The sequence below is a fragment of the Heterocephalus glaber genome, unplaced genomic scaffold (assembly GCF_053883595.1).
Source record: "Heterocephalus glaber isolate CG9 unplaced genomic scaffold, H.glaber_assembly_v1.0 deba00001532, whole genome shotgun sequence".
Taxonomy (NCBI): domain Eukaryota; kingdom Metazoa; phylum Chordata; class Mammalia; order Rodentia; family Bathyergidae; genus Heterocephalus; species Heterocephalus glaber.
In genome coordinates, this window is record NW_028258330.1 from 29,458,604 (window position 1) to 29,486,242 (window position 27,639).

Below are 27,639 nucleotides of genomic sequence, written 5' to 3' on the forward strand. Positions count from 1 at the left end.
TTGACTTATCCTTGTCATATTATTTTCCTGTTGTTGGTTCCTTTTTTTCTCTGTTTAATTACTTGCCTTGCCTGGTGGATTCATTCTGTTGGGGTTCATGGAGCTGTAATCCTCATTATCTCTTTCTAGAATGTCTTTCAGAACATTTTGGAGTCCTGATTTGGTGGTCATGAATTTCTTCAGGTGTTCTCTGTCACGGAAGTATCTTATTTCTCCATCTTTTGAAAGATAGTTTTACAGGGTACATCAATCTGGTTTGGAGGTTGTTTTCTTTTAGGGCTTGAAATACTTCACTTCAAGCTCTCCTTCACTTGAGGGTTTGTGTTGATAAGTCTGATGGGCTTTCCTTTATAGGTGATTTGTTTCTTTTCTGTAATAGTATTTATTTTATTTTATTGAGACAGGGTATCACTATGTAGCTCAGGTTGGTCTCGAACTCACAATATATCCCAGGCTGGCCTTGAATTCATGGTGATCCTCTTGCTTCAGCTTCCTGAGTGCTGGGTGTGCCACCATGCCTGACTGTAATAGCTTTTAATATTCTATTCTCATATTGAATTTCTGGAATCTTGACTACTACATGCCTTGGTGTAGATTTGTTTTTTATCATGGCTAATTGGAGTCTATATGCCTAACTTATCTGTACTTATCAAATTCTCATTTCCACTGGGAAGTTTTCTGCCATTACTTCTGTGAACAGACTTTTTATGTTGTTTGCACTATCTCCTGTTTTTTCATTGACTCCAATCAATCTTATGTTATTCTTCTTTGCATCACCTAGCAGCTGTTGGATTGATTTTTTTTGTAGTCCCTTGTTATTTTTAAGAAATCTTTCTTTTCATGATCACTAGCTGTGATCCTGTCTTTTATATCTGATAGTCTGTCCTCAATGCAGCGTATACTTTCAGTGGAATTTTTAATCTCCTGAATATCTGTTTGAATCTGTTTTATGGATTCCATTTCTTTCCTGTGTTGGGCATTCATGGTTTCCATCATTTTCCTAAATTCCTCTATTTTTTTTTTCTGAACCTGCTCTAAAGTCACTAACCTTGTCTTTCATTATGGCCACCATCTCTGTAGTTATCTGAGAGATTATTTCTGATTTGTTCTTTTTCTAGAGTCTGACTCATCTGCTTTTCTAGAGTCTGATTCATCAGGTATTTTGTCTCAGCAATGAGAGAAAAGAAACTAACACACTAATAAAAAAAAAACCCAAGAACATTCAAGAAAAAAAATTTTTTTTAAATGTTTACTTCAGGGCATGTCTCTGCTGTCAATGGTAGACAGAGTAGGCAGACAGAGCCCAGATCCATGTTGATTAGTTGGAGCAAGCCAGCCATAGATTTAAGGTGGGGTACTGGATAATCCCAGCAAGGCTGCATCTTTAGTTTCACTGAAGTTCAGGTTGGTTTCTGGCTGTGAGCCTGGAACCCAATTTGTTCAGCTTGCAACACTACATGTGCTTTTTGACAGTTTGAACTCAACTCCTTCACTTCCTGTTGACTTGAACTTGGTTCTGCCTCACCCTGACACTGGGAGTCACTAAGTAGAGCCAGCATATAGCTGCTCTGAGTTCTGAGCTCAGTCAGCCTCTCTCCAAGATGGCTACCAATCAACTGCCCTCTACTGGGGGACATCCAGACCCAAATAACTCACCAGCTACCACAGTCTGCCAGGTCCACCACTCTGCTCCACTGGTGTATCTCTCCTCAGAAGACTCTGGGGTTGCCAGTAGTCCTAGGTTTGAGCTGCCCCTCCTACACACACACACACACACAGGGAGTCAGGGCTCAGAGAGAAAACACCACTTGCCACCTCCTTCTACGTTGGGATCTCTTTCTGTGGCCTCCCTACAGGTTTCAATTCTCCCTTCACATCCTTGCTGTATCCCAGGGACCTACTCCCCTCCTTCTTCTCTTCCTCATGTTGCTATATTCTAGTGTCAGGACACCAAATCTTGGAGAGGCTGTTTCTCTGCTGTTCACCCCTCCACCATCTTCCCAGAAGTCTTAAAAACAGGTTTTGTGGTACCCATGTCCCCTTCTGGAGTTGGATTCCAAGTTGTTTGCCTCTCAAGCAAAGAACTGAATGAGATGAGCAAAAGATGGTGACAAAGCTTATTTGAAAAAGTGAAAGTGAAGAGTGAGGGGAAAACTGACTCTGTACAGTGAGCTTGGGCCAAGTAAAAGAGGAAAAAGCAAGATAAAAGTACACCTAGAAGGGCCGGGGATTTAGCTCAGTGGTTTCGCCGCCTGCTGCGCAAGGACAAGGACCTGAGTTCGATCCCCAGTACTAAAAAAAAAAAGTACACCTAGAAGACACAGGGTGGGCTATCAAGAGGAAAGCCACAATAGTCCAATATAATGTTATGGGCCCACTGGCATATATGCAATTCATTGTTAACCAAAGTATCATTATGTGATGCATAACTTATCTGAAACAAAAAGGAGATTCATAAAATCAAAAGTTGCATAGGGACATTAATAGAGGCTCTTGAAAAAAGATTTAGGGCCTCATCTCTTGGTCAGAATGCACAGAGCCATCTTTTATAACTAACTTTTTTTTTTCTAGGACAGAGGATTGAACTCAGGACCTCCTGCATGCCAAGCAACTGCTGTACAATCCCAGCTTTTTTTAGTTTTATTTGTGAGACAGGGTCTCATGAAGTTGCCCAGGCTGGCCCAGAACTTCTTATTCTCATGCCTTAGTCTTCTGAGCAGCTGGAATTACAGGGCCTGCACTACTGATAGAGCAATACTATACAATAAGACAGGTCCTTGCCTTGCCTCCATGTTTTTTTTCCCCCACAGAATGTTTAGTTCCAAAAATGTAACAGTTTGTGCTGGGGGACAGCATTCCTCCCACTGTATCAAATGTTACTTGGTGTGGTGGCTCACTCCTGTAACCTAGCACTCTGGAGGCTGAGGCAGGAGGATCGCCAGGAGTTCAAGGCCAGCCTGGGGCCTATATAGTGAGTTCAGGGCCAGCCTGGGAGACCCTGCCTCAAAAAAAACGAAAAAAGAAAAGTTTTGTAACTAAAGTTCATGACCTCTCAGGAATGTTCTGTAACTCCACCCTCCTGCTTCAGTGAGCATACTCACCTATATAAGACCCCTATATAAGGAGGCTCCCATTTCTAGTCAAGCACTTAAACTTTGGAGTACGAACTCCATTGAGCCCATTGGAGTAATAACGGTTTTTCTCCACCTCTTTGAGTGACCATCAGATTGTTGAGTCTTCAAATTGTAGTAGCTGCAACACTGAGCTGTAACACTTGGCTGTGCCTCAGAGCTGTAACATTACCTGTTCCGCTTTGCCACACTACCACACCTGCTAATAATTTTTTTTCTTAGATTTAAGTGTTCCAGAGTTGGTAGGGTAGCTTCAAGGCAGCTGCTCTGATTCCTGTCATCCATACAGCTAGTGAGAAGAGGAAAATGTGCCAAAGGCTGGGCATGGTGGCTCACTCCTGCAATCCCAAGTATTTGCGAGGCTGACGCTGAGTCAGGATGATCATTTGTTCGAAGCCAGCCCATAATTTAGCAAGACCCTGTCTCAATATACAAAAACAAAAAAAGAGCTAGCATATAGCTTAGTATTCCCTGGGTTCAATAACCAGTGGTAGCAGTGGGGAGCGACCTAGGAAAGCATGCTAAATGCTTTGGGGGGCTAAAACCTGGAGTGGGTCACATCTCCTCCTCTTTGACCCTCATTGGCCAAAACTTGGTGACATTGTTACATATAGTGAGATGACCATGTGAGTAGTTATGCTATTAAAAGGGATACTATTCATATTAAGTAACAACTAGCAGTCATATTTTTCAGTATTTGTGGTCTTAGTGAGAGAACAGTCTGTGGGAATTAATAAGTGAATTTATTTTTAAACTTTATATTGTAACATACATGTTTAAAAGCCCACAAATTGTAAGTGGACAGAGTGAATTTCTGCAAAGTGAAAACATCTGTGTAGGGAGCTCTCAGGCCAAGAAATGCAGCACTGTCAATACTGCAGAGTCTGAATTTCATGGAAAGCCTGAGGCAATAGTCTGCAGGGAAGGAGAACTTTCTGGAAAGGTGCACCCCTTAGAGGACCAGATAAGGATAGTGAGGAGGAGGAGCTGCTTGAGCTAGGCTTCCGGTCTAGAGGACGGGAAAGGGCGGGGCCTGGCGGCGTTAAGCCCCAGGGGCGGGGCTTCCTGGCCGCCAGAACTGGTTAGAGTGAAGGGGCGTTAGGACTAGCGGTCTTGGAAGCGGCCCAGACTACCAGAAGCGAGTTGGGTGGAAAGGTTGGCAGAGTTTCAGGAAAGGAGGAAGCTTCGAGGCACTTTAGGGACCCCGGCAGCACCGCGTTAGGGGGCGGGACTTCGTGGCGTCAGAACGCACGCTGCGTCAAGGGGTGGGGCGGGCGCAACCCAAGATGGCGGCGAACGTGTTTCTGTTTCGGGACGCCCGTGCCGCTCCGGACCCAGTACTGCAGGCCGGGCCGGTGGCACACGGGCCGGTGCCACTGGTGCTGGACAATGGGTCGTTCCAGGTTCGGGCTGGCTGGGCGTGTCCCGGGCTGGACCCGGGCCCTGAACCGCGCCTGCAGTTCCGCTCTGTGTGCGCCCGCGGCCGGGGCGGGGCTCGGGGCGCGACGGGCCCCCAGGTGGGCAACGCGCTGGGCAGCCTGGAGCCGCTTCGCTGGATGCTGCGCTCGCCTTTCGACCGCAACGTGCCAGTCAACCTGGAGCTGCAAGAACTGCTGCTCGACTACAGTTTCCAGCACCTGGGTGTCTCCTCACAGGTGAAGGTGGGGTAGGCTGGGGTGTCGGGAGGGTTGAGGTCTCATCTCTATTCAGTCGCTCTCGTAGAGATGTCACTGCAGCTTTGTCATTGACTCGGTCGATCACCTGTTAAGCGCCCGACGTGTAGGGGTACAGCAGTGACCAAATAATGCTTTTGTCTTGGACCATAGGTCATATATGGTCGTTTATTGATTCATTTATTAACAAGTATGTATTGAACAGCACCGCTGTTGGGCGCATTTTTAGGCATTTGGAATACATCAGTGAACACACTGTGCTTATGGAATTAGTGTGGAAAGGTGCTCTAGTATGGAAAGACAGATGCTCTGTGCCAGGATAAGAGAAGAGGGAGTTACATTTTTTTCAATATGGTGGCCTGGTACAACTGGTGGGGAAGGTGATGTTTGAGCAGGGACAAAGGAGGTAATTGAGGAATAACCCCTTTGAATATCTGAAGGGAAAATATTTTAGTCAGAGGGAATGGACAGTGAAAAGGCACTGAGTCAGAAGTGTGGCATAAACTTAGTTGAAAGTACCTGGAATAGGTACTGCCTGGAAGAGGATGTTAGAAAGGTATGTGAGAGGACAAATCGCACACCTTATGAGCTTTTCCTCTGAGTGAAATGGGGAGTAATTGCAAAACATTGACCAGAGAAGGGATATGATTTATATCTCAAAATCATCCTGCTGTATAGAGAATGGACTGTTATGGAAACAGGGAGATCAGTTAGGACCCTGTTGCAGTAATCCAGGTGAGGGATGATGGTTACTTAGGTAAAAGTAGCAGGGGATGTTGTAAGTACTATTTGGATTCTGGAGATATTTTGAAGATAGAACCAATGTGCGTTCCTCAAAGTCTGGATTACTTTTGGCTTAATAACCTTAAATTTGACCCTACTTTCATATTTTCCAAAACAACCTTGAGTAGAGATTGCAATGAATGTTTTGTAATTGCTCCTTACAAGGTTTTTGAAGAGACCAAAAGCAAATTGCTCTATAATAAGGATTTGAGGTTCTTTTATGTTTTAAAAAGAATATTCTGAGGGTGTGGATTTAGCTCAGTGGTTCTGCTGCCTGCCTCGCAAGCGCAAGGGCCTGAGTTTGATCCCCAATACCAAAAAATAAATAAAAATTAAAAAATAAAAGAAGTATTCTGTTATCATTCATCTATTTGCCCTTTTCTTTCAAAGTAGGGCCATGTTGATCATCCTATAGTTTTGACTGAAGCTGTGTGTAATCCACTATATTCTCGCCAAATGATGTCTGAGCTCCTTTTTGAGTGTTATGGAATACCAAAGGTTGCCTATGGAATAGACAGCCTCTTCAGCTTCTACCACAATAAGCCGAAGAACTCAGTTTCCAGTGGGGTCATCATTTCATCTGGATACCAGTGTACGCATATTTTGCCCATCTTAGAAGGAAGGTGAGTTGTACTTGTGACATTTGAGTGTTATTTTGAGACACATTCAGGAAAATTAAGTACTTACTGTAAAGATGGAATGGAAAGCGCAAGTACTAGACTACAAACTGAGCTGGGCTTAGCTCTGACCTGCATCACTCTATGACTGTAAATACATCACTTTACTTGACCTTCGTGTGACCTTCTGGAGGGAGTTGACATAGGTGGTCTCTTAGGTCTAAATCCATAGTTCTAGGATTTTGTAATTCTGATTTATGGGGAGATAGCTAACACAGTACCTGCAGGTAGCAGACACTGAATAAAAATGTTTTGAATAGGGTGAGGAATGTAGCTCTTCCATAGTGCACTTGCTTAGTGTGCATGAGGCCCTGAGTGTGATCCCCAGCACTGGGGAAAATGTTTTTAATAAATTTCTTGAATAAATTTAATTTAGACTATCTTCTGGAGTCACTTATTTATTTAACTGTAAATCCCTTTAACCACCAATGTTCATACCTTTCTGTTGAGTTATAGTGCCTTACACATAATAGGCACTTAGTAAAACTTTCTGCGTTGACTAATAAAAGGCAAAGATATGAGACATAAGTCTTCCCACCTTATAGTTTGACTTTCTTTTATTGTCTGATAAAAGACTAGGTAAATCCAGGTGCACACCTGTAATCTTGGCACTCTGGAAGGCTGAGGCAGAAGAATTGTGAGTTCAACCCCAGCCTGGGCAACTTCATGACTTAGTGGGACTCTGTCTCAAAATTTTAAAAAATTTTAAAAGGGCTGGGGATGTAGCTCAGTGCAAAGGCTCCTGGGTTCAATCACCAGTACTACAAAAAAGGGAGGAAAAAAGGAAAGTAAATAAAAAAGAGGGCCAGGGATTTAGCACAGTGGTTCTGCCGCCTGCCTCACAAGCGCAAGGACCCAAGTTCAATCCCTGGTACCAAAAATTAAAAAAAATAAAATAAAATAAAAAAGAGAGACTAGGCCAGCCTTTGCCATCCTGTTTTCTTACGGTACATAAAAAGCTGTGGCTTTGGAGTTTGATACCTCCATTTGCAGCCCTGTTAAGGATGAGGTCCTTTTCTTATTTACTTTTTCTCATTGCTGAGACAAAATACCCAGTACCCACGAGTTAAGGGAGGAATGGTTTATTTAGCTCACAGTTTATAGAGGTTTTAGTTCATAGTTGGCTGGCTCAGGGCAGGGTGGCATGGCAGAGGGCCATCACAGAGGATAAGCAGCCCATGGCAAAGCCAGGCAGGCAGAAGGCAGCAAGCAGGAAGCTTGTGACAAGCAACAATGACCTCTTTCTATCTCTTATATTTTATCCGTAGCAGTTACACCCTTAATGCCAGTATCACATCCTTGATCCTAGCATCACACACCCTAGATCCACCCACCTCCATAAACCCCACCTGTGACTGCCTGAAGCTTTGGGGGAACATCTCGATAACAAGCCATAGCAGTCCTTAACCTTTTCCCTTAGTTTCCTAACATGTAAATTTGGGAAAAACCTGGTTTCTCAGGTTACCCTGAGGATGAAATGAGGTAACGTAGATGAGGGCAGTTTGTAAACTCTAAAGCATCCTGCATATTTAAGTCAAAATAAATGCCATTGAATTTATTGAAACCAATAATAGGGCTTTTTCTTTAAAAGTCTCATGAAAATCTGTGTAGACAGAAATAATTCTTAGGCATTACCAAACATTCCTAAACTGTGGAGGTCTATATTTAAGCAGAATATGCAAAAATAAGAGTAATATGTTATTTTTATTTTATATTGAGAGAAAATTATTTTACCTGAACAAAGAATAAACAAATTGGAGCATGTTTTATTCTATGCTGGCATCTCCTGGTAAGGTGTGACAAAGCAGCAACATTTCATTATGCACCAGGTTCCTGGAGCTCTGCTACTTTTACTTTCTCACATTAAGAACATAAAGTTACTCAGGTTCTCTCCTTTGGTTCATGGGAAAGGAATCTGGCCTTCAGAGGTTACAGTAAACCAATATGTGTGCAGTTACTTGATTTGATTGCATCAGTAGAAGTGGTTTGTATAAGATGGGAAGTTCTCAAACTCTTGCCTGTGTCAGAGTTGCTTGGGAAACTTAGTAAAATGAAGGCTTTTGAGGCCCACCCCAGAGCATATGGGCCATGGGAATTGGCTTCAACATTTTTCCCCAGTTTATTCTACAGTCCTTGATCCCAGGACCACAGTTTGAGAAATATGTAGTGAATCACATGAAGTAGATGGTGGCTGTTTGTAGACTATAAAGCGGTCTGCCTCATTAAGTAAAAATAAATGCTATTGAGTTTTTTGAGACCTATAGTGGGAGTTGAAATGTTTGTTCCTTTATAGAGCTTTATTGCCGTCTGAGACTGGCCAGAAGTCAGATGGCTATATGTATAAGTGTGGACTGGTAATTCTCACTTTGGGTGAGAGAATGTACCAAGGGAGCTTGAGTGTGTTGCAGCTGTAGGGTTGTATGTTCCTCCTGCTGATCTGTTTGTTTGTCTGCATTAAATTCTCCTGTTTACCCCAGAATGTTTCATATTTTGTCCTCCATATTGCCAAAAATTTCAGTGTTGCTTTCTATTGCTTGGTTTTAGGCTAGATGCCAAAAACTGCAAGCGTATCAATCTTGGAGGAAGCCAGGCAGCTGGCTACCTCCAGCGACTCCTCCAGCTGAAGTATCCTGGCCATCTGGCAGCCATCACGCTCAGCCGAATGGAAGAGATCCTGCATGAGCACAGCTACATCGCCGAGGACTATGGGGAAGGTGATTGAGGGGGTGTTTGCCTACACCTTTTAGATGGTATCAACCTTTGGGGTGTAGGATGTTCCTTAATTATTACCTGTGTGACTCTTGCATGCTCACTTTATATACTTCTTATTTTGTAGTACCCCTTCTCCCCTTTTGGTGTTCAATTGGTTTCTTAAACTATAGGAACTTACATAAATAGGTTCCCTTCACAAATGGTATCTTTTACACAGGCCTTGGAATTGTACAACTTTCACCTTTCTCCAGAATTTAAACATTTTTAAGAGGGAACAGAACTTGCTAGATTAAAAGCAGTTTAAATTGTTTCATTGCATCCTTAGAATAGAACCGATGCTCCAGAAGCATATCTTTCTCTTTTCTACTCATCTTGAATTTTGACTGTATTTTACATTGGTAATACTTTGTTTGCGGGGCGGGGGGGGGCTGTTATTGAAGAGTGAACCCAGAGCCTTGGCACTAAGATACATCCCTAAGCCTTTTTTTACTTTTTACTTTGAGACTGGAATTTCACTAAGTCTCTTTAAGTTACCCAGGCTAGACTTAAACTTGAGATCCACCTGCCTCAGTCTCTTAAGAGTGCTGGAATTACAAGAATGTGCCACCATGCCCAGCTACACTGGCAATACTGCTAACTAGTATTGTCTTAATCACGCAAATGTGATGAAAGTAATGTATTCCTCTTAAATTTAAATCAGGTAAAACCAAAGCACTATGAACAATACCATTGTAAATACAACTGTCCCACAGTATGTAGATGTAGTATGTTTTCTTGTTGGCATTGAAGGTGATGACTTCAGCTGAGCTCCAGAAAGCCAAAAGTGGTATCTTTAAAAATATAATAATAACTAGGCTGGGAATTTAGCTCAGTGGCACTGTGCCTGCCTTGCAAGTACAAGGTCCTGAGTTCAATCCCCGGTACCAACAACAACAACAACAACAACAACAACAACAAAAAATATATACATATATATATATATATATATATATATATATATATATATATATATATGTGTGATAATTGTAAAAAAAGCCGCAAAACCCTCAGAACACAAAATCTACTATCTACCATCCTAAGCATCTCTAAGTGTATAGTTGAGTAGTGGTTAAGAACTGTGTCTTCAGAAGGCATTTATTAAGCACCTGTTATTCCTGGTGTACAAAGAAATTAGGCATGGAAAGAAACAATTCATGGGGCTGAGGGTGTAGCTCAGTGCTATGTGGTTTTGTTGTGCCATCTTTTGGCTTCCCTAGCATGACCTTGGGTTCAATCCATAGCACAATGAATGAATGAATGAATGAATGAGTGAATGAAGCGAATGAATGATTAAGTCCAGAGAGTTAGGTGCTTGCCAGATAACACAGAGGAAGCACACAGAGCTCTCTGCTCCTGCTTCTTTATTCTGAAGGTGCTCTGACATTGGCTTGTTTTGTGGGGTATAGTGCTGTGTGTGGATCCATGTAACCACTGTCACGATTGGGATACAGAACAGCTCTGTCATTCCAAAAAACTTCATTCTTTCTTTGTAGTCATATCCTGTCCCCATCCCAAGCCCAGGCAACCACTCACTTGTTCTCTGTCACTATGGTTTCCTCTTTTCCAAAATGTCATATAAATGGAGTCAAATAGAATATAACCTTTTGAAACTGTCTTTTTAATCTCACCAGTGTGTCTTTGGGTTTCATCCAAATCGTACATTTTAATAGTTTTTTCCTTTTTGTTGGGGAATTGTGTTCCGTTGTATGAGAGTACCATAACTAGTTTATCCGTCCATCTATGTAGGGTCATTTGGTTTGTTTCCACTTTTTGGTGGTTATGGATAAAGCTACTGTAAATATTCATATATAAATTTATTGGGGAATGTGAGTTTTCATTTCTCTACCATAAGTGGATTGCTGGGTCATATACTAAGTGTATGTTTAACAGTAAAATTAAAGGCTGTTGAATTGTTTCTGTGTTAGACTGCTCATTTAGGGGATATAATGAGTGCTTTTTAAATATGCAATCAGCCTTGATTTTTTGTTTTGTTTTGGATAAGCCTACTGGTTCATGTATACTACTCTTTATATATTGCTAGCTTTAGTTTGGTACTATTTCATGGGTTGTTTTGTGTCTGTATTGATGGACTTTCCCATATGTTTTTCTTGTACTACCTTTTATCATCAGGGTGATGATGGTTTCATGAGTTGAAAAATGCCCTCTTTCTGAAAAGATTATGTAAATAATTGAAGTTATTTTTTTCTTTAAATATTTGATAGAATTTTCCAGTGATACATACCATTTGATCCTAGCCTAGAAATTTCTTTTTCTGAAGGTTTTTAACTACGAATTTTATTTCTTGAATAGACACAGATTATTCAGGTAACCTCATAGATATCTTCTCTTTATTATTTTAATTGCATTTTTTGTTTCCAAAATAGATGCTTAAATTGTTATATCATTCTTTTTTTTTTTTTTTTTTTTGGTAGCGGGGATCAAACTCGGAACCTTGCACTTGCGAGGCAGGTGGCAGCACTACTGAGCCAAATCCCCGGCCCTATATCATTCTTTAGAACAATTTAATTCTGTGAATTTTTCTATCAGTACCACCTTATCTGCATCCTACAAATTCTGATATATTTTTATTGAATTCAAATATATTCTAATTTTTCTTGGGACTACTTATTAAGCAATTGATTATTTAGAAAAGTATTGCTTTGTGTACAAATGTTTGGGGATTTTCCTGTTAATTTTCTATGATTTATTTCTAGTTTAATTCCAATATAGTCAAAGAACTTTCTTTGTCTGAGATCAGTTTTTTGTTTTATGACCCAGGACTTAGTCAACTTCAGCAAAAGTTTCTTATATACTTGAAAAGAACATGTATTGTGCTTCTACTGAGTGCTGTGTTCTGTTGTGTCTCTTAGACCCTGTTGGTAGTGATATTCAGCTCTTCTACATCCCTGTTCATTTCCCTTCTTCTGGCTCTGCTGATATTGAGGAAAGTATATTGAGTTGTTAGGTGGAATTGTAGATGTCCCTATTTTTCCTTACAGTTCGATGAGTTTGTTGTTTTTGTGTATGTTTTCTTGGGGCATTTTGTTTTTATTCTTATCCTGGGGATTGAACCCAGTGCCTTGCATGTACTAGGCTAGTGCTCTGCCACTGACTCACATCCCAGCCCAGTTCTGTCAGTTTGTGCTTTCAGGTATCTGACTCTAGTTAGGTGCATATTTAGGATTCTTATATCTAGTTGCCATGTTGACCTTTTATCATTATGTGATGTCCCTCATTACCCCTGGCAATTTTCTTTACTTTGAAGTCTATTCAAGCATTAGTATAGCCACTCCAGCTTTCTTTTGATTAGGGTTTATATGACACATCTTTATATCCTTTTACCTTTTATCTACGGTATCACAGTATTCAAAGTGAGTTCCTTAGTAGTTGGGTCATTTTTTAAAAGTCCATTAAATCATTCTTACCTGGTATATTATAGACCATTTAGAATTAATTTATTCACATTTGGACTTAGGTCCATCATTTTATTATTTGTTTTTTGTTGTTTCCTCAGGTTATCGTTCCTTTATTTCTCCTACTTTTTAGGTTATTTGGGTTTTATTCCATTCTAGTTTTTATGTTATGTTTTTTACTCTTACCTGTATTTTTGCTCTTGTTTAAGTACTCTGGAGATTACAGTAAATAGGACTTTTCAGTCTACCTAGAATCAATATTTACTGCTTCCAGCAAAATGTAGGAATATTAGCACCAGGACCCTTCATCCTTCATCCCCTTCATCCTGTATGCTGGAGTTATGTATTATATCTGCACACATTGGAAGCCGTCAGTGATACGTTTTTTTCTCTTTTCTTTCTTTAAATGAAAATTAAATTAAATAATTTATTTTTGTGGTACTGGGGATTGAACACAGGGCCTTTGCACTGAACATCTCCAGGCCCTTTTAAGGGGCTGAGTCACTAAGTTGGCCTGGCTGGCTTGAACTTGTGATTCTCTCGCCTCAGTCTCCTAGAGTGCAGTGATAGAATTTTTAGTTTCAGTCATCAAACATATTTTAAAGAACTCACAATGAGATTATTCTGTTGTATTTTACCAAATTTTAGTCATTTTTATTGTTCTTTTATTCTTGATATTCCAGGCTTCTTTCTAGTAGGACTACCGTTTAAAGAATTTCGTTTAGCAATTCTTTTAGAAGAATCCTGTTGGCATGATGTCCGGTTTTTTGTTGTTTTTTGTTTGTTTGTTTGTTTTGGTACTGGGATTGAACTCAGGACCTTGTTCTTCCAAGGCAGGTGCTATGCCACTGAGCTAAATCCCCAGCCCATGATGTCCAGTTTTTATGGCTACATTAGTTGACTGAATGGATTCAGAATTGGCAATAGTGTTTTTTCTTCATCTTACCTGTATCTAGAATCATGGGACTGACCCTCCCTCCTTTTTTTTTTTTTTTGCAGTGCCGGGGATCAAACCCAGGGCCTTCTGCATGCTAGACTGGTATTGACTTTTTGATTTTTGTGTTGATAGTGTTTCCATTTCATAACTTCTAAAATTGTTCTTTGAAGAATTGCATAAGTGGCAGTACCCAGATTATTACGAGGACAATGTCCACAAGATGCAGCTCCCATTTTCCAGCAAGCTCCTGGGCAGCACTCTGACATCTGAGGAGAAGCAGGAGAGGCGGCAGCAGCAGCTGCGGCGGCTGCAGGAGCTCAATGCCCGGCGGCGGGAGGAAAAGCTGCAGCTGGATCAGGAGCGGCTAGACCGGCTGCTCTACGTGCAGGTGATGGCAGATGGCCTTGCTCAACAGAGTGGTTCTAAGGAAATTTTCTCGCACTGTATTTTTTCTCAACTGTAAAATCAGCTATGAAAGTCACCTTTGGGGTTAAAAAGGAGTCCAAGGGGATTGTCAGAATTGTTACCATCAGAATAGAGTATAGCATAGCAGCAAGTGTTTCTGAAAGAGCTATGGACTCCAGCTTTATTGATTTGTTTTTGCCTTATAATTACTTTTACTTTTTTGGCTTTCTGCTTTAAGTGTAGCATGCATGATGCAAAGCACACAAATCTTAAGTGTGTATCTCTGTGAATTTTCACACCCCCGTGTCTGCTGTCAGAGAAACAGCATCACCAGGCTCACTCTGTCTCCTCTCAGTCAATAATTGCTGCCCCAAAGGTGACAATATTTCTGACATCTGTCATCATAGATTAGTTTCGCAATGCTAGTCCAGAGCCAGCTGGAGAGGTGGGCAGCTGTATGAACCATTGTGGGAGCTGGAGGCTTGATTCTGTCGTGGTCAGGCTAAGGGAGCCCAGGCAGCCCCTCCTGCTGCATTTCTTCTTCTGTTTCCTCCTTGCTTGTGCTTACACTGTCTTGTGACTGCTCTGGTTTTCAGGAGCTTCTGGAGGATGGCCAGATGGATCAGTTTCACAAAGCTCTGATAGAGCTGAACATGGACTCCCCAGAAGAGCTACAGTCCTACATACAAAAGCTCAATTTGTCAGTGGAGCAGGCAAAGCAGAAGATCCTTCAAGCAGAAGTCAACCTCGAGGTGGATGTAGTGGACAGCAAGCCAGAGGTGACTGTGAGGGCCTTGGGATGGAGACCTGCCCTTCTGAAGGGGAGGAGTATCTCCAGAAGGCTGGCATCGAAGGGGTTGTGAACAAGCCTGGAAGGAAGGGAGAACAATGTGATGAGTGGTGTCCCTGGGAGCATGCCTAGCAGGAACAATGGCAGTGGCCTTGTGCTAACTGAAGTTCTGACTAGAAGGATCTCACTTCTGGTGGGGAATATGTGCATGTAGACAAGGGAGAACATTTATACTGTGTGCTGTCTTGATCCTGAACCTGCTCCCCTGATTGTCATTTGACAGTCATTGTCTGCCTTTAACTCATGTTTTTAAAATAGTGTGGTTGGTCATTTACTTACTTCTTTTCTGTCTTGACATTCCCTAAGGACAGAGTTCATGCTCCACACATAGTTTATGAATTATGTACAGCAATTAGATATGCGAAGTATAATGTTTGTAGGTTGACCTAAGATCAGCTTTTTGTTGGAGACTAAAGACTAACTCTGAATAAGCTCTTTGATTTTCTCTTATTCTCCTTTCTATTCTCCGGCAGTGGACTGTTAACTGTTGATATGGCCAAAAGTGCAGGTGGCAGAGCTGAGCTCAGGCCTTGGGAAACTTAGATCCTGACACCTTGGGGCCTGTCTGGTGAATGGGGTAGCCTGCAGGTCATTCAGTGCAGAAGTAACTGACAGGGACTCCTGTCTTTAGATCTGGAGCTGGATTGGTTATCTTAGAGTTTCAAAACAAAGGAACTTAATCATTGCCCGTGACATGTTTGAGACAGAATTAACCAAATTAGCTCTTTTTTTTGTTTTTAAATTAACTTTTAAAAAACGTGATTGTCTGTTTGTTTATTTATTTATTTTTTTTGAGACAGGGTCTCAATATGTAGTTCTGGCAGGGCTTGAACTCAGAATATAACCCAGACTGGTCTCAAACTCTTGCCAATCCTCCTGTCTCAGGCTCTGAGTGCTGGAATTTGCCTGTGTTTTTAGAAAGAAATAGTAGTGTAAAAAATCCAAGTCAGTGTCTTTTGATGCTGGGTGTAGTGTGGTCCATATCAGTGATGTCACCATTGTCTTTGGCTCAACATGAAGCTCACTTTTGTAGCACTGGCTCCTGGCTGGAGTTTCTCTGTAGTTCCTGCTCCTAGTCTTGAATTCCCTACCTCTGTTGACAGGCTACGGACTGTGCCAGAACAGTAGCTGGCCATGAGCGCACTTGTTACAGAGCAGACCCTGAGCCAGGCTTACTAGGTATCTGCCCTTACTGGATCACTGCCGTCTAGGGGAGAAGGGGCATTTGCTAGCATCTCATTCCCCCATAGCATCCCACAAAAGCTTCCCTTGAGTCACTGCCTTTTCGTTTCTTTTCCCAACCTCGGGGTCTGTGTTTTGTTTACTTGCCTCTTTTCCATCCTGGTATGCCTGAGGATAGGGCTTATGCTTCAGAGCTGCAGTTTATGCAGATCCAGACCCATGTTGTCTCTGTTATATACTCATCCATAGTTAGCTCTTACTGTGTTTAACATGTTAATAGGACATAAGCTTCTTTATACCAGAGAGGTACCCTGAAGCCACAAGGTGGTAAGAAATAAACAGATTTAAAAAGGAAAAAACAATTGTGAAGATGTGATTCCTGAGCAATTGGGGAACTAGGTTTTCTTTTTCTTTTATTTCTCTGCATTTGTTACATGCTGTGATTCAGTTACTTCTCCATTCACAGGTACATCCTAGTACCCATTTTGTTCTGTGCTCTGGTGACACATAGCAGATCTCCATGGCCTTGGGGAGATTTTGAAATTTTACTCTTCAGAAGTTTTCTCTGTATACAGATTTGTCTTACTGATCTAGCTTTGAAGTTTTAATGATGAGACAGCATTTTTTGAGGGTGATTATTAGTGATTAGAGTCAGTTACAGTCACACTCATGGGATGGATTTGACCATGACATTGGCTGGCCAGTTCTACCTTTTAAAAAGTATCTGTAGTATTTTTACAACATAATTCATTTAGAATGAAGTGAATGGATGTACAGTCTGTGGACCTAAGTTCATATTGAAACTCCACTTAAGAAATAATGGCTGGATTGGAGTACTATGGCTGGGAAGTTGCAGTGTTTCCTAACGGTTTTTTCTGCAGACTGATCTGCTTTGCATCTATTTTTTTTTTTTTTTTTTTGGTACTAGGGATTGAACTTTTGAGGCAGGTGCCGGAACCACTGAGCTAAATCCCCAGCCAGACTGATCTGCTTTGGTCCTTTCTAACTGAAGTTATTCCTGTGAGGTGTTGTAAAGGAGCAGGCTTTGTTAGCATTCTTAATGAAGTATTTAAACTAGAGGGTACTTGCTTGCTTTTCATAACTGTAAGCACAGCATGGGAGGGCAGAAGGGGAGAACACAGTATTAGATCATCATCATTTGTTGGAAAACACAGCCAAATACAGAAAGTTCTCTGGTGTGCTTTGGCAAACTCACCCTGTTTAGTTTGAAAAGAACAGTCATATCAATGTTCCTGAACACCACATGGTACATGCGGATTCACCAGCAAGCTCTCGAGGAGAAAAGCCAGCCATGGTAGAGAAGTCTCTTCTCTATTGAATGAGTGTTCTGTGCATTGAAATTGCTAGCTTTGTTCTTCTCTGTGAATCATATGATTTATGATAAGTAAATATTCCTTTGACAATTTCTAGTGAAGCTAAGAAATTGTAGCTAGACAGAGAGGAATGATGAAATTTTCATTGTAGGTGAAGAAGTCTTACAGAATCCGAAGTTTTATAATCTTCTGTATTCTGGGGGAATTTGAAGGTGGATCTCAGGGACCCACCACTTAGTACCAGGTCCAGTATCTTGGTTGGACACTGGAGATACAGGGGTGATTAAGATAGAGTTCCCACTCTCCTGGGTACCCCTGAAAAAGGGAGGGGGATGCATAGAACCATATTTTGCTGACTATAATAGAGCACATCAGATATGTGGTAGATGTGTGGGGATATAGATGGCTTTTTGAAGTGGCCCCTGGTGGAAGAAAGCTGCATGTCCTTTGATGACAGTCCTTGGGAAGTCACTTGACAGCATTCACCTGATACTCATTGATTGGATTCATCATGAGCTCCTGTTGAGAATAAAGGGGAGGAAACAAATTCTCACTTTCTAGGAAGTGTCTCCTTCATGGAGTGAGGAGAGCAGAGTGGTGTATATAGGAAGAGACCCATGGTTTGCTTATTACTGTTTAGAGGTAACAGGTTTTGTCTGTAGTTACTTCAAATTCACAGGCATCATTTGTTTGTCACCAACCTAGTAATACAGCTGACTTAAGGGGTCTTATGACTTACGTGTTTGAAAGGAAGAAAAGAGTGTTCAGTGCTCACTTGATGCTGCCCCAGGGTTGACATTGCCACAGGTTCATGTCCTGCTTAAAGATAGGGAGACAGAGCGTACCTTGCCAGCTGTGCCACAATGATCTATGTGTCTGTGGCTGATGTTCAAAGCTGGATCAACTATATCTAGAGCCTAACTGCTCTGTCATACCACCCTGCCTCCTGGGTGTTCTTGAAGAAAGGGAGGTTTGGTGATACACCCTAGTCCTCTCTTGGGAACCTGTGAGGGCTCATTTCTGAAGTCCTGTGTTTAGTGCCAAGCCAGAATCAGCATGGGCACTCCTGGGGTCAGGGTTCCTTTCTTGTGAGGATTGCTGAGTGTCTTCCAAATCACAAGCTGTGGGCTGCAAGGGGAATGTGCTCTTATACTCTGGCTGCCCCTGCTTCGGCAGGGAAACCTGCCACTGATGTCAGCTGCTCTTGCTATTGCAGGTAAAATCTCTTGCTCATCTCTTGTCTTACCCACTCTGACTTTGGGCTAGATCTTTACTACTTCTAAACCCCCAATTGTCTCCTCATGCTCAGACTCCTGATTTATAGGATTCCATTGTAAGGCTGAGAAAAGACTTTAGAGCTGAGCATTTCTGTCCCCTGCCAAATTTCCACCATTTTGTCTTGTGATGTGACTTTGGGTGCATGATTTAATCTGCCTGAACCACAGCATTCCCACTTGATGTAGCAGTGACTTCTGCAATGTGGATTGTGTGGGTAACAGGAGTCCCTGCTGTGTGCCTGATTTCGTACTGGCCTAGTGGGACCTGGCGGTAAAGGACTAATTGTTAAGACCATTAGTGTTGGCACCTATATTTATTAATCATTAAGAGATGTGTTTAATTTTGTGATAGTGTAGCTCTTCTGTAGGATGCCTTGTCCCCCAGAGTTGTGTGTGTGTGATGGTGTCACTGGTGCATGCAGCTCATCTTCCATGGAGCCCAGCATGGAGTTGGCATCAGAAGGCTTCAGAGGAGCCAGAAGTTGATGAGGCTTATATAACTAGGAACGCTTTTTTTAGGCTGTTCATGTGTGTTCTTTTTTTAATAGTTTAGAATATGTTCATAATTTTTATGTAAGCTTTAGGCAGGATCCCAATTCATTTTCATGACAGTGAAGTGATAGAAGAAGTAAGGCTTGCTGGGAGTCCAAGTCTGTTTGTTTATTCTGTTCTGTTCTGTCCTTAGACCCCTGACCTGGAGCAGCTGGAGCCGTCTCTGGAAGACGTGGAAAGCATGAATGATTTTGAGCCCTTGTTTTCAGAGGAAGCACCTGAAGTAGAGAAGCCCATCACCACTGTCCAGGTTTGATTCCTGCTACTGTGTCATGTGCACACTTTGAAGCTGGGGACATAAAAGACTGGTCCAGTCTGCTTCTTTAGGGATAAATATTTTAAGTCCCAGTTACAGTTTCTAGAAAAGGTATAGCAGTACTTAGAGCATGAGTCAAGGGTTTTTCCCTGTGCTTGACTGAGGTTTCTGTACCACAGTCTGTGAACCTGGGAGAAACCATTTACCTAACGAACTTTTCAGGAACAATTGGAGTCTTTAGACCCGCAAACTGGTTTTGTGTGGTTTCATTTCCTTTGAAGCTAGTGCTTAACTTAACCATCATTGGGGTCTCTGTTCCTGTGGTTAAAGTAGTCGCCTGACCTGAGGCTCCCAGGAAGAGTGTGTTTTTGCTGGGCAAAGACCAGGAGAGCTAAACCAGGCCCTAGGTGGAGACATGATCTTCCCTGCTGGCCTTTTCAGTGTAGCTCCCCATGAAGTCCCTTCCTGTAATTTGGGGCCCATGGCATGGTGCAGTGTGTGGGGATTTATAGTTCAAAGGTTGGGTGAAGGTAGAAAACTGAATCAAGTCCAGGGAGTTGAGGAAAGGCTATTCAGGCATGAATAAAGGCCAGAAAGTACATTGGCTTAAGAAATGCAGTTTGAGAAAACTGGCTGCTGCGATGGTTGTCACTGTGTTCTAAAAATCTCTCTTAAACCTTGGGTTTTTAAAGCCCGTGTTTAACTTGGCAGCGTATCATCAGCTGTTTGTTGGGACAGAAAGAATTCGAGCTCCAGAAATTATTTTCCAGCCATCTCTCATAGGAGAGGAGCAGGCGGGGATAGCAGAGACTCTCCAGTACATTCTGGGCAGGTGAGATGGCCACACTTCTTTCCCTTGTACTTTGCTGAGCCATTTCCTTGAGTTTCGCATTGAAAAGGTTTGGTGGTTAGGTCCTTGGGGAATCGGCCTTGCTCTTCTCACTGTTTTGCTATACTCACTCTTCCAGGGTCCAATAAAAGTTTTAGCAACACAGTAACATGTACTCGCTTTTAGGTAAAACTTCACATTATTAAATACTAGTGATTTTAAATTCCCCAAAATATTGCAGTGCTTATGAAATCTTTTTTTTCCCCCTAAGAGTTTACATTTCTATAAGAGTGCCTTCCTCCACCCACTTACAATAATGTGTTTCTAAGTGTGAGTTTCTATTAATTCAAGTGGACAGGTAGGAAGCATAATTTCCAGTACTCTGGCAGCTTTTTGTTAGGATAGGATAGAAATGAAAAATCCATCTAGCAAGGAAAAAACTTTTTGTCACTTCTGTGAGTGGCTTTGAGCTTTTTCTTAATAATGGGTGGGAAAGTGATTAAGCATGAATAACAAAAAGATATTATTAAAAAGAAACTGAGTGTGGTAGCACATCCCTGTAGGTCCAGCTACTCAGGGCCTTAGGTGGGAAGATTATTTGAGCCCAGAGTTGGAGACCAACCTGGGCAACAGAGCAATATCTCATTGAAAAACAACAAAAAAAGGACAGATAGAAAGATGAACTTTCAACCCAAAGGGGATGCAGAACTTTTTGGAATGATGAAAATGTTTATATCTTGATTGTAGTGATAGTTCCAGAGGCATGTAAATTTTTCAGCCTTTATCATAAAGCATGTAAATTATAATCTTAAAGTTGATTTTTAAAAGATGTATTATGAAAGCACAAACATTCTAATCATGTTAAGGAAATGTGTTAACGAAATTAAGGGTTTGACTAGATAATTGGAAACACTAGACTGACATTCTCTAGAGACGTGAATAAAAAGTGAAAGAGGATATATAAAGAACTTTAAAAATCAGACCTCCCAAATTCAAAGACCCAATCCAAAAATGGGCATCTGAAATTAACAGACATTTCTCAGACAAAGAAGTAGAAGCAGCAAATAAACATGAAGAAATGTTGAACATCACTGGTCATTCAAGATATGCAAATGAAAACAACGCTGAGATTCCACTTCACTCAAGAAAGAATAGCTGCTATCAAGAAATCAACCAGTGACAAATGTTGGAGGGGTTATGGGGAATAAGGAACCCTTCTCCACTGTTGGTGGGAGTGTAGACTGGCGCAACCACTGTGGAAAACAATGTGGAGGTACCTCAAAAAAACTAGGATTAGAGATCCCATTTGACCCAGCTAGCCTCCTGCTGAGTATCTTCCCAAATGAATTAAAAGAATCATACCACAGCAATGTTCATAGCGGCCCAGTTTGTAATAGCTAAAATTTGAAAACAGCCCAATTGCCCATCAACTGGAGACTGGATAAAGATGTGGTTTTTTTGTATATAAAATGGGAGTACTGCTCAGCCATAAAGAATGAGAAACTAGAGCCACTATACAGCTAAATGGATGCATATTGAGGCCGTACTCTTTAAGTGAAATAAATAGAACACACGTGTAAATACAGAATAGTTTCTCTGGTGTGAGAAACTGAAAGTGTAAATAAGGATCAAAATATATACTAGATAATGTGAAATAGGAAGATAAGCCCCAAAGGGGAAGGGGCAGGGGAAAGGAATAAATATGAGATAAGGAAAAAAAAAAAGCCAGAAACAAAGTTTTTGTAAATAGGGAGGGGTAGAGGGGGTGAAGGGAGGGCAGGGGAATGGGGAAAAAATAAGAACCAAGATATATTATGTAAAGGTACAAGATCCCAATGATGAATGTCATCATATTGTATATCTAAAATGTATCAATAAACTTTAAAAAAAGTGAAAGTTTTTTTTTTTTTCAACTTTTTGAGTTTTCTGTTTTGTGCTATCTGTAGTCTCTCTAAATATTTAAGTCAGAGGATCATTTCTCTCCTAGGTACTCAAAGGATGTTCAGGAGAGGCTGGTCCAGAACATTTTCCTCACTGGTGGGAATGTGATGTATCCTGGGATGAAAGCCAGAATTGAGAAGGAGCTGCTAGAGATGCGGCCCTTCCAGTCTTCTTTCCGGGTACTGTTCTTTAACTGACCATTTGGAGAACACCATTAATTGTTTTCTGATTGCAAAAGTAAAAATTTAAATGAGAAAAATGACTGTATATCCCTCATCCAGATATATCCACTGTTGACATTTTGGTGGCTTTCTTTCTGGACTTTAATCTACATTTAGTTATTGAAGCAAAATCAGAGTCATGTTTTGCATATTACTGTGTTTTAATTGAAAAAGGAAGATTTGGGGCCGGGGATTTAGCTCAGTGGTTTCACCGCCTGCTGCGCAAACGCAATGACCTGAGTTCGATTCCCCAGTACCAAAAAAAGGGAAGATTTGCATGTAATAAATTCAAAGTATGAAAGTATACATTAAGAATAAGTTGTTTTCCCTATCTACAGGCAAATTGTCCGTCATAAGTTTTCTGTGCATTTGAGAGTCTATTGCTTTATTACTTGACTTTTCATAGCCTTTCATGAACATTTTCTCATATCATTGCTCTGAAATACTATACTTAAATGACTGCTATATGAATGCCCCACAATTTACGTATGAAATTTCTTGATTGCCAAGAAATGTAGTCTGGGCTGGGCACTGTAGGGATACTGATGTGATGTCCTAGACATAGCCCCTAGTAGAAAAGAACTTGCTGTCTGTGGGATAGTGTCTCGGCTGTGGTAACCCAGAATGCGATGGACACACAGCATGGGCCCATGGAAGTCTCCACTGGCACGCAGAGGAGGCCTGGAACAGAATCTTCTAAGAGGTATAGGTGTTTTCCATCTGTACTGTGTTGAGTGGGGTTGGAGAGGGCATTCCAAAGAGAAAGGTTAGAGTGAGCAGAGGTGCAGGATAAGAACTTGCTGAGGGAAGGACAGGGGACTGAATGTGGCTGGAGCATATGGCTGCTAAATAGGGTTGGAGTCAGAGGAGATACGAGAGGTCAGCAGGGTGCACAGGGTGCAAAGCCTGTCATTCTGCTCTGAAACTTGGCCTTGATCTCCTGTGCTGCACGATGTTTTACATGTTCAGGATGTGGGCTTTGGCCTTTGGTCCTGACTCCATCACCACTGCTACTGCCTTTTGCTGAGTCTTCTCAGTGGTAAGAAGGGGGTAATTGTAGCACCTGTTGCCAGGATTCATTGTCCTGGATATCAGGTGCTCAGCATGGTTACCTGTGTGTATAAACACTCCAAAGTAGCTGGATGTGTGTGTGTGTGTCTGTGTGTGTGCATCCCTAAAACTATTGCAGTTTTTGCTGGGAGGACTCACCAACCTCAGCATATAGTCATCATACATAGCTGTGACTTATAGTGAAAAGATGCAGAACAAGACCAGCAAAGAGATAAAGTGCAAGCTTCCAGACTCTTCTCCCAATGAAGTTGCACAGGACATAGTTAATTCCTCCAGCAAGTTGGGCCAGCATATGAAATGTTGTTACCCAGGGAAGCTCTTGAGAAACTTAAGCACAGACTTTTGATTTGGGGGATTGATCAAATAGGCGCCCCCTGCCTGGAGTACACTGACATTCTAGATGTCCAGAAGAAAAGCAGGTGCTCAGTGCAGACCGCATTGTATAAACAGCACAGGAGCTCCTCTTGTCTGGCAATGATGAGAACCCTCTTCAAATCTAAGTTCCCTAATGCCTGCCGAGGACATGCTTTGTGAACAGGCCTTTCTAGGATATGTGGCAGGTCTGCCATCTTAACTCTCCTTGCACAGCTGTTTTTTTAGGCCATGAGGGACCATGTAGGAGTAAGGGAGTTGTGTGATAGATTTACATTTTAGGAAGGTATTTTTGACACTGGTGTAAAAAAATGGAGTTTCACAAGAAATACTGGAAGGAGGAGACCAGTTAGGAGGCTGCTCCCCAGCCTTTTGGATCCAGCCCTCTTTCCTGTCTCCTCAGCAGTTTACATGGTCCCTTGTGATGTGACCTTGAATAACCCTTTGTCATTATCTCAGAACTACCATCTTCTGCTTCAGCCATAGTGAGCTGCTGTTCTTTCCTCAGACTTGCTAGTTTTTCTTGCCTCGAAGCCTTTCCACATGCCAGTTTTCTTGCATAGAGTACTTTTCCTAGCTCATTCCAATCTTCATTTCACTTCCTCCAGGAACCTTTCCCTATCTTTTATTTTTTTTTTGGTACCGGGGATCGAACTCAGGTCCTTGCGCTTGCAGGGCAGGCGTGGAACCACTGAGCTAAATCCCCGGCTCTTTCCTATCTTTATATTTTTTACCAGGCTCACCTCCCTTAGGGAAGGAGGTAAAATGTGCACCTACCTAATCCTTGCCATCCTGTCATTTGTAGCTGCAGAGGAAATAGGAAGGCAATGACAGAGGAAAAGGAAAGAAAAGAGGTGATAGGAGAGAGATAAAGGGAGTATGACTGGTTGTGGTATCACACATCTGTATTCTTAGGACTCTAGGAGGCTGAGGCAGGAGAATTGCAAGTCAAACCCAACCTGGGCACCTTAGTGAGCTAGAGAGAATGCACTAATTACCCAGCTGTCATCTCCCCTGTGGCGCTTTTGCTCCCATGGCTAAGCTGCCTTGCATCAGCCATCACCTCACCTCTCCTGACACTTGTGGTTGGCAGCATTGTAAAGAAAGAGGGTGGGCAGCTGGTCCCCCTTACCGAGAGTGGCAGGACTTGCACTGTAAAAGCCCCGACTGTTTTGTGAGGTCATGCCTGGGGCACTATTCGTGCTTGCTATCCTGGGAGTCGGGATATGTACTCAGCCTAGTTTAGAAGGTGCAGAGACTGTCCAGCAACATCTAGGAGTTAAGTGGGTCCTTCCTGTGTGTGTTTCTGAGGACAGAGGTAGGGACTGTAGCTAAACCTGTTGAATATTCAAGCCTGGTGCTGGGAGCCCTTGTAATGAGCATTCACTTCTTGTTTCAGGTTCAGCTCGCCTTGAACCCTGTGCTGGATGCCTGGTATGGTGCTCGTGACTGGGCCTTAGACCACCTGGATGATGTTGAAGCCTGGGTCACCAGGAAAGACTATGAAGAAAAGGGAGGAGAGTACTTCAAGGAGCATTGTGCTTCAAACATCTATGTCCCCATCCGCCTGCCCAAGCAGGCCTCACGGGCCTCAGAAGCCCCAGGATCTAGCAAATGCTCAGGGGCCAGTGGAAGCGGCACCGGGGAGGCCTAGCAGATGGCCCTCTGGAGAGCAGCTACCCCTGGGCCACATTGGCAGTGTGATGGGACGGTGGCTCTGCTAGGTGTATCCAGCACAAGTGGTTACATGTGACTACAAAAGTAGATTTCTCCTGAAGAGAACAGAGAGAGGCATTGCTGTAGTAAAGTACTTGTAGTGGCCTGCCGTCTGTGGAACTGACTGTACATGAGGTTTGGCTTGAGTTTCCCACAACAGTAAGGGAACCCAGCTGGAGGCCAGAAGTGTGCAGAAGGCACAAGACTTATTTTTTACAGTGTTGTAAACGCTTTTGTTTTAAAAACTTTAAAAAGTTGTCAGTGTAGTTATTTAATTGTATGAATGCCCAGCAGTGGGAGGCATTTCCTGTGCATAAGAAGGTCATGCTTATGTCATAGAAACAGCCACTTCCCTCCTTCTATTAATTCCTCTTACCAGTAAGAGGAAATAAGAGAAAAAGCCCAGAGAAGGTCAGCAGCTTGCAGTCACTCTGCTACCTACGGACCTGCCTGGTGCCCTCTTCTGAATAGGCAGAAATGAGGTCATGGCCCAACTTTAGTTCATTCTGTTTTGTTTGCTGGAAACTTTTCTATATGTTTATTTCTCCTTCTGTGAATTAGTTGGCTTCTTAACTTTTTCAGGCTGTTCTGAAGAATGAGTAGACTGAAGAACGCTAACTCTGTAACCTTTGCAGTTTGTCCATAATCTCAAATTTCCCATACCCTTACAGCTTCATCTTAAATGGACAAATCACCCTACTTTTTTATGGATTGCTTAGTGAGAATTTTAAGTGTCAAACACACCCAAGAATTGAGCCCAGGAGGCCCCTGAACAGCTGATACTGTCATAGAATCTGTGTCTTTAGATCCTCTGGATCCTCCAGCTGTAAGGTCATAAGGGATTTGCTTACAGTTCGGTCCAGGGATGGGCTGTGCCCGCTGCCAGCTGGACGTAGCCAGAGTCCAAAGCCACATGTGGAAGGTGCTGAAGACCACAAAGAGTGTGGCCTGGTGGCACCTAGATTTTAGGCTTTGATCTCCAAAACTGTGAGAGAATAAATATTGTTTTAAGCATTAAGTTTGTGATCATTTGTTCTACCAGCCCTCGGAGACAAGTACAGATGGCCAAATGAGCCAGAGTGAATCAGTTAAGCCATAGGGAAAGAAGTACTTGCCTGTAGAATGGAGGTGTCCCCACAGTAGCAGGGCCCAGAAACATCAGCAAAGGCTTAGCCCAGGGAAGCTGTCATGGGCAGTGAAGGGAGTGGGCTTGGAACAATTCCCCACATCTTCCTCTCTCCAGGCCCTAGCAGTCACCATTCTGTTCTCCGCTTCTGTGAGTTTGATTAAAGATATCTCATAAAAGTAGGATGAATCATGCACTGTAACTGGCTTATTTCACATGCATAATTTCCTGCAAGTTCATCCAGGTTGTCATAGATGACAGGATTTCCTTTTCTGCAGCTGAATAGTATTTGTATGTTTGTACCACATTTTCTTTATCCATTCATCTATTGATGGACATTTAAGTTGCTTCTATGTCTTGGCTATTGTGAATAATGCTGCAGTGGATGTGGGAATGCAGATCTCTTTCAGATCTTGATTTTATTCCTTTGTGTTCCCATAAGTGGGATTGTTAAATCGTGTAGTAAGTATATTTTTTGAAGATCTTATAAACTGTTTCCCATAGCAACTGCACCATTTTGTATTCCTACAAAATGTAGTGTACAGCATTCCAATTTCTTCACATCCATCCTTACTAATACTTAAGTATTTTCTGTTTTTTAAATTGTTTTGTATTTGAGACAGGGTCTTGCTATATAACACAGCCGGCCTCAAACTTGTGATCCTCCTGCCTCAATTTGCTGAGTGCTGGAATTATAGGCATGTGCCACCGCACCCAACTGGTTGGTTTGGTTTGGTTTTTCTAAAGTAGCAAAACTAACAGGTTTTGCCAGGAATGTAGCTCAGCAGCACCGCACCTGCCTGGCAAGCCCAAGGTCCTGGGTTTGATCCCTGCTACTAAAAATAAAGACTAACAGGTTTTGCTTTGCATTTCTGTGATGGCAAATGATATTGAGCATCATTGTGTATCCTGGTTGACCATCTGTATGTCTTTGAGAAATGTCTATTAAAGTCCTTTGCCCAATTTTTAATTGGGTTATTTTGGTCTTTGTTTTGTTGAGCTATACAAGTTCTTTATATATTATGGATATTAATCCCTTATCAGATCCATGTCTTGCAAATATTTTCTTCTCTAGGTTACGTTTTCATTCATTTTATTCCCTTTACTATGTGGGAGTTTCAAAGTTTACTATAGTTCTATAT

At 42.0% G+C, this 27,639-nt stretch overlaps 1 protein-coding gene across 1 annotated transcript; it reads left to right on the plus strand.

Moving 5' to 3' along the window:
• The first annotated feature begins 4,182 nt into the window (after positions 1–4,182).
• Actr5 (actin related protein 5) lies at positions 4,183–27,467 on the plus strand. The gene is made up of 9 exons (XM_004867773.3): positions 4,183–4,786; positions 5,981–6,210; positions 8,809–8,978; positions 13,536–13,753; positions 14,367–14,549; positions 19,099–19,215; positions 19,914–20,053; positions 22,038–22,170; positions 25,055–27,467. The coding sequence occupies exons 1-9, from the start codon at positions 4,418–4,420 to the stop codon at positions 25,307–25,309; spliced, it is 1,815 nt and encodes a 604-aa protein (XP_004867830.1). The 5' UTR covers positions 4,183–4,417; the 3' UTR covers positions 25,310–27,467.
• The last annotated feature ends 172 nt before the right edge of the window (positions 27,468–27,639 follow it).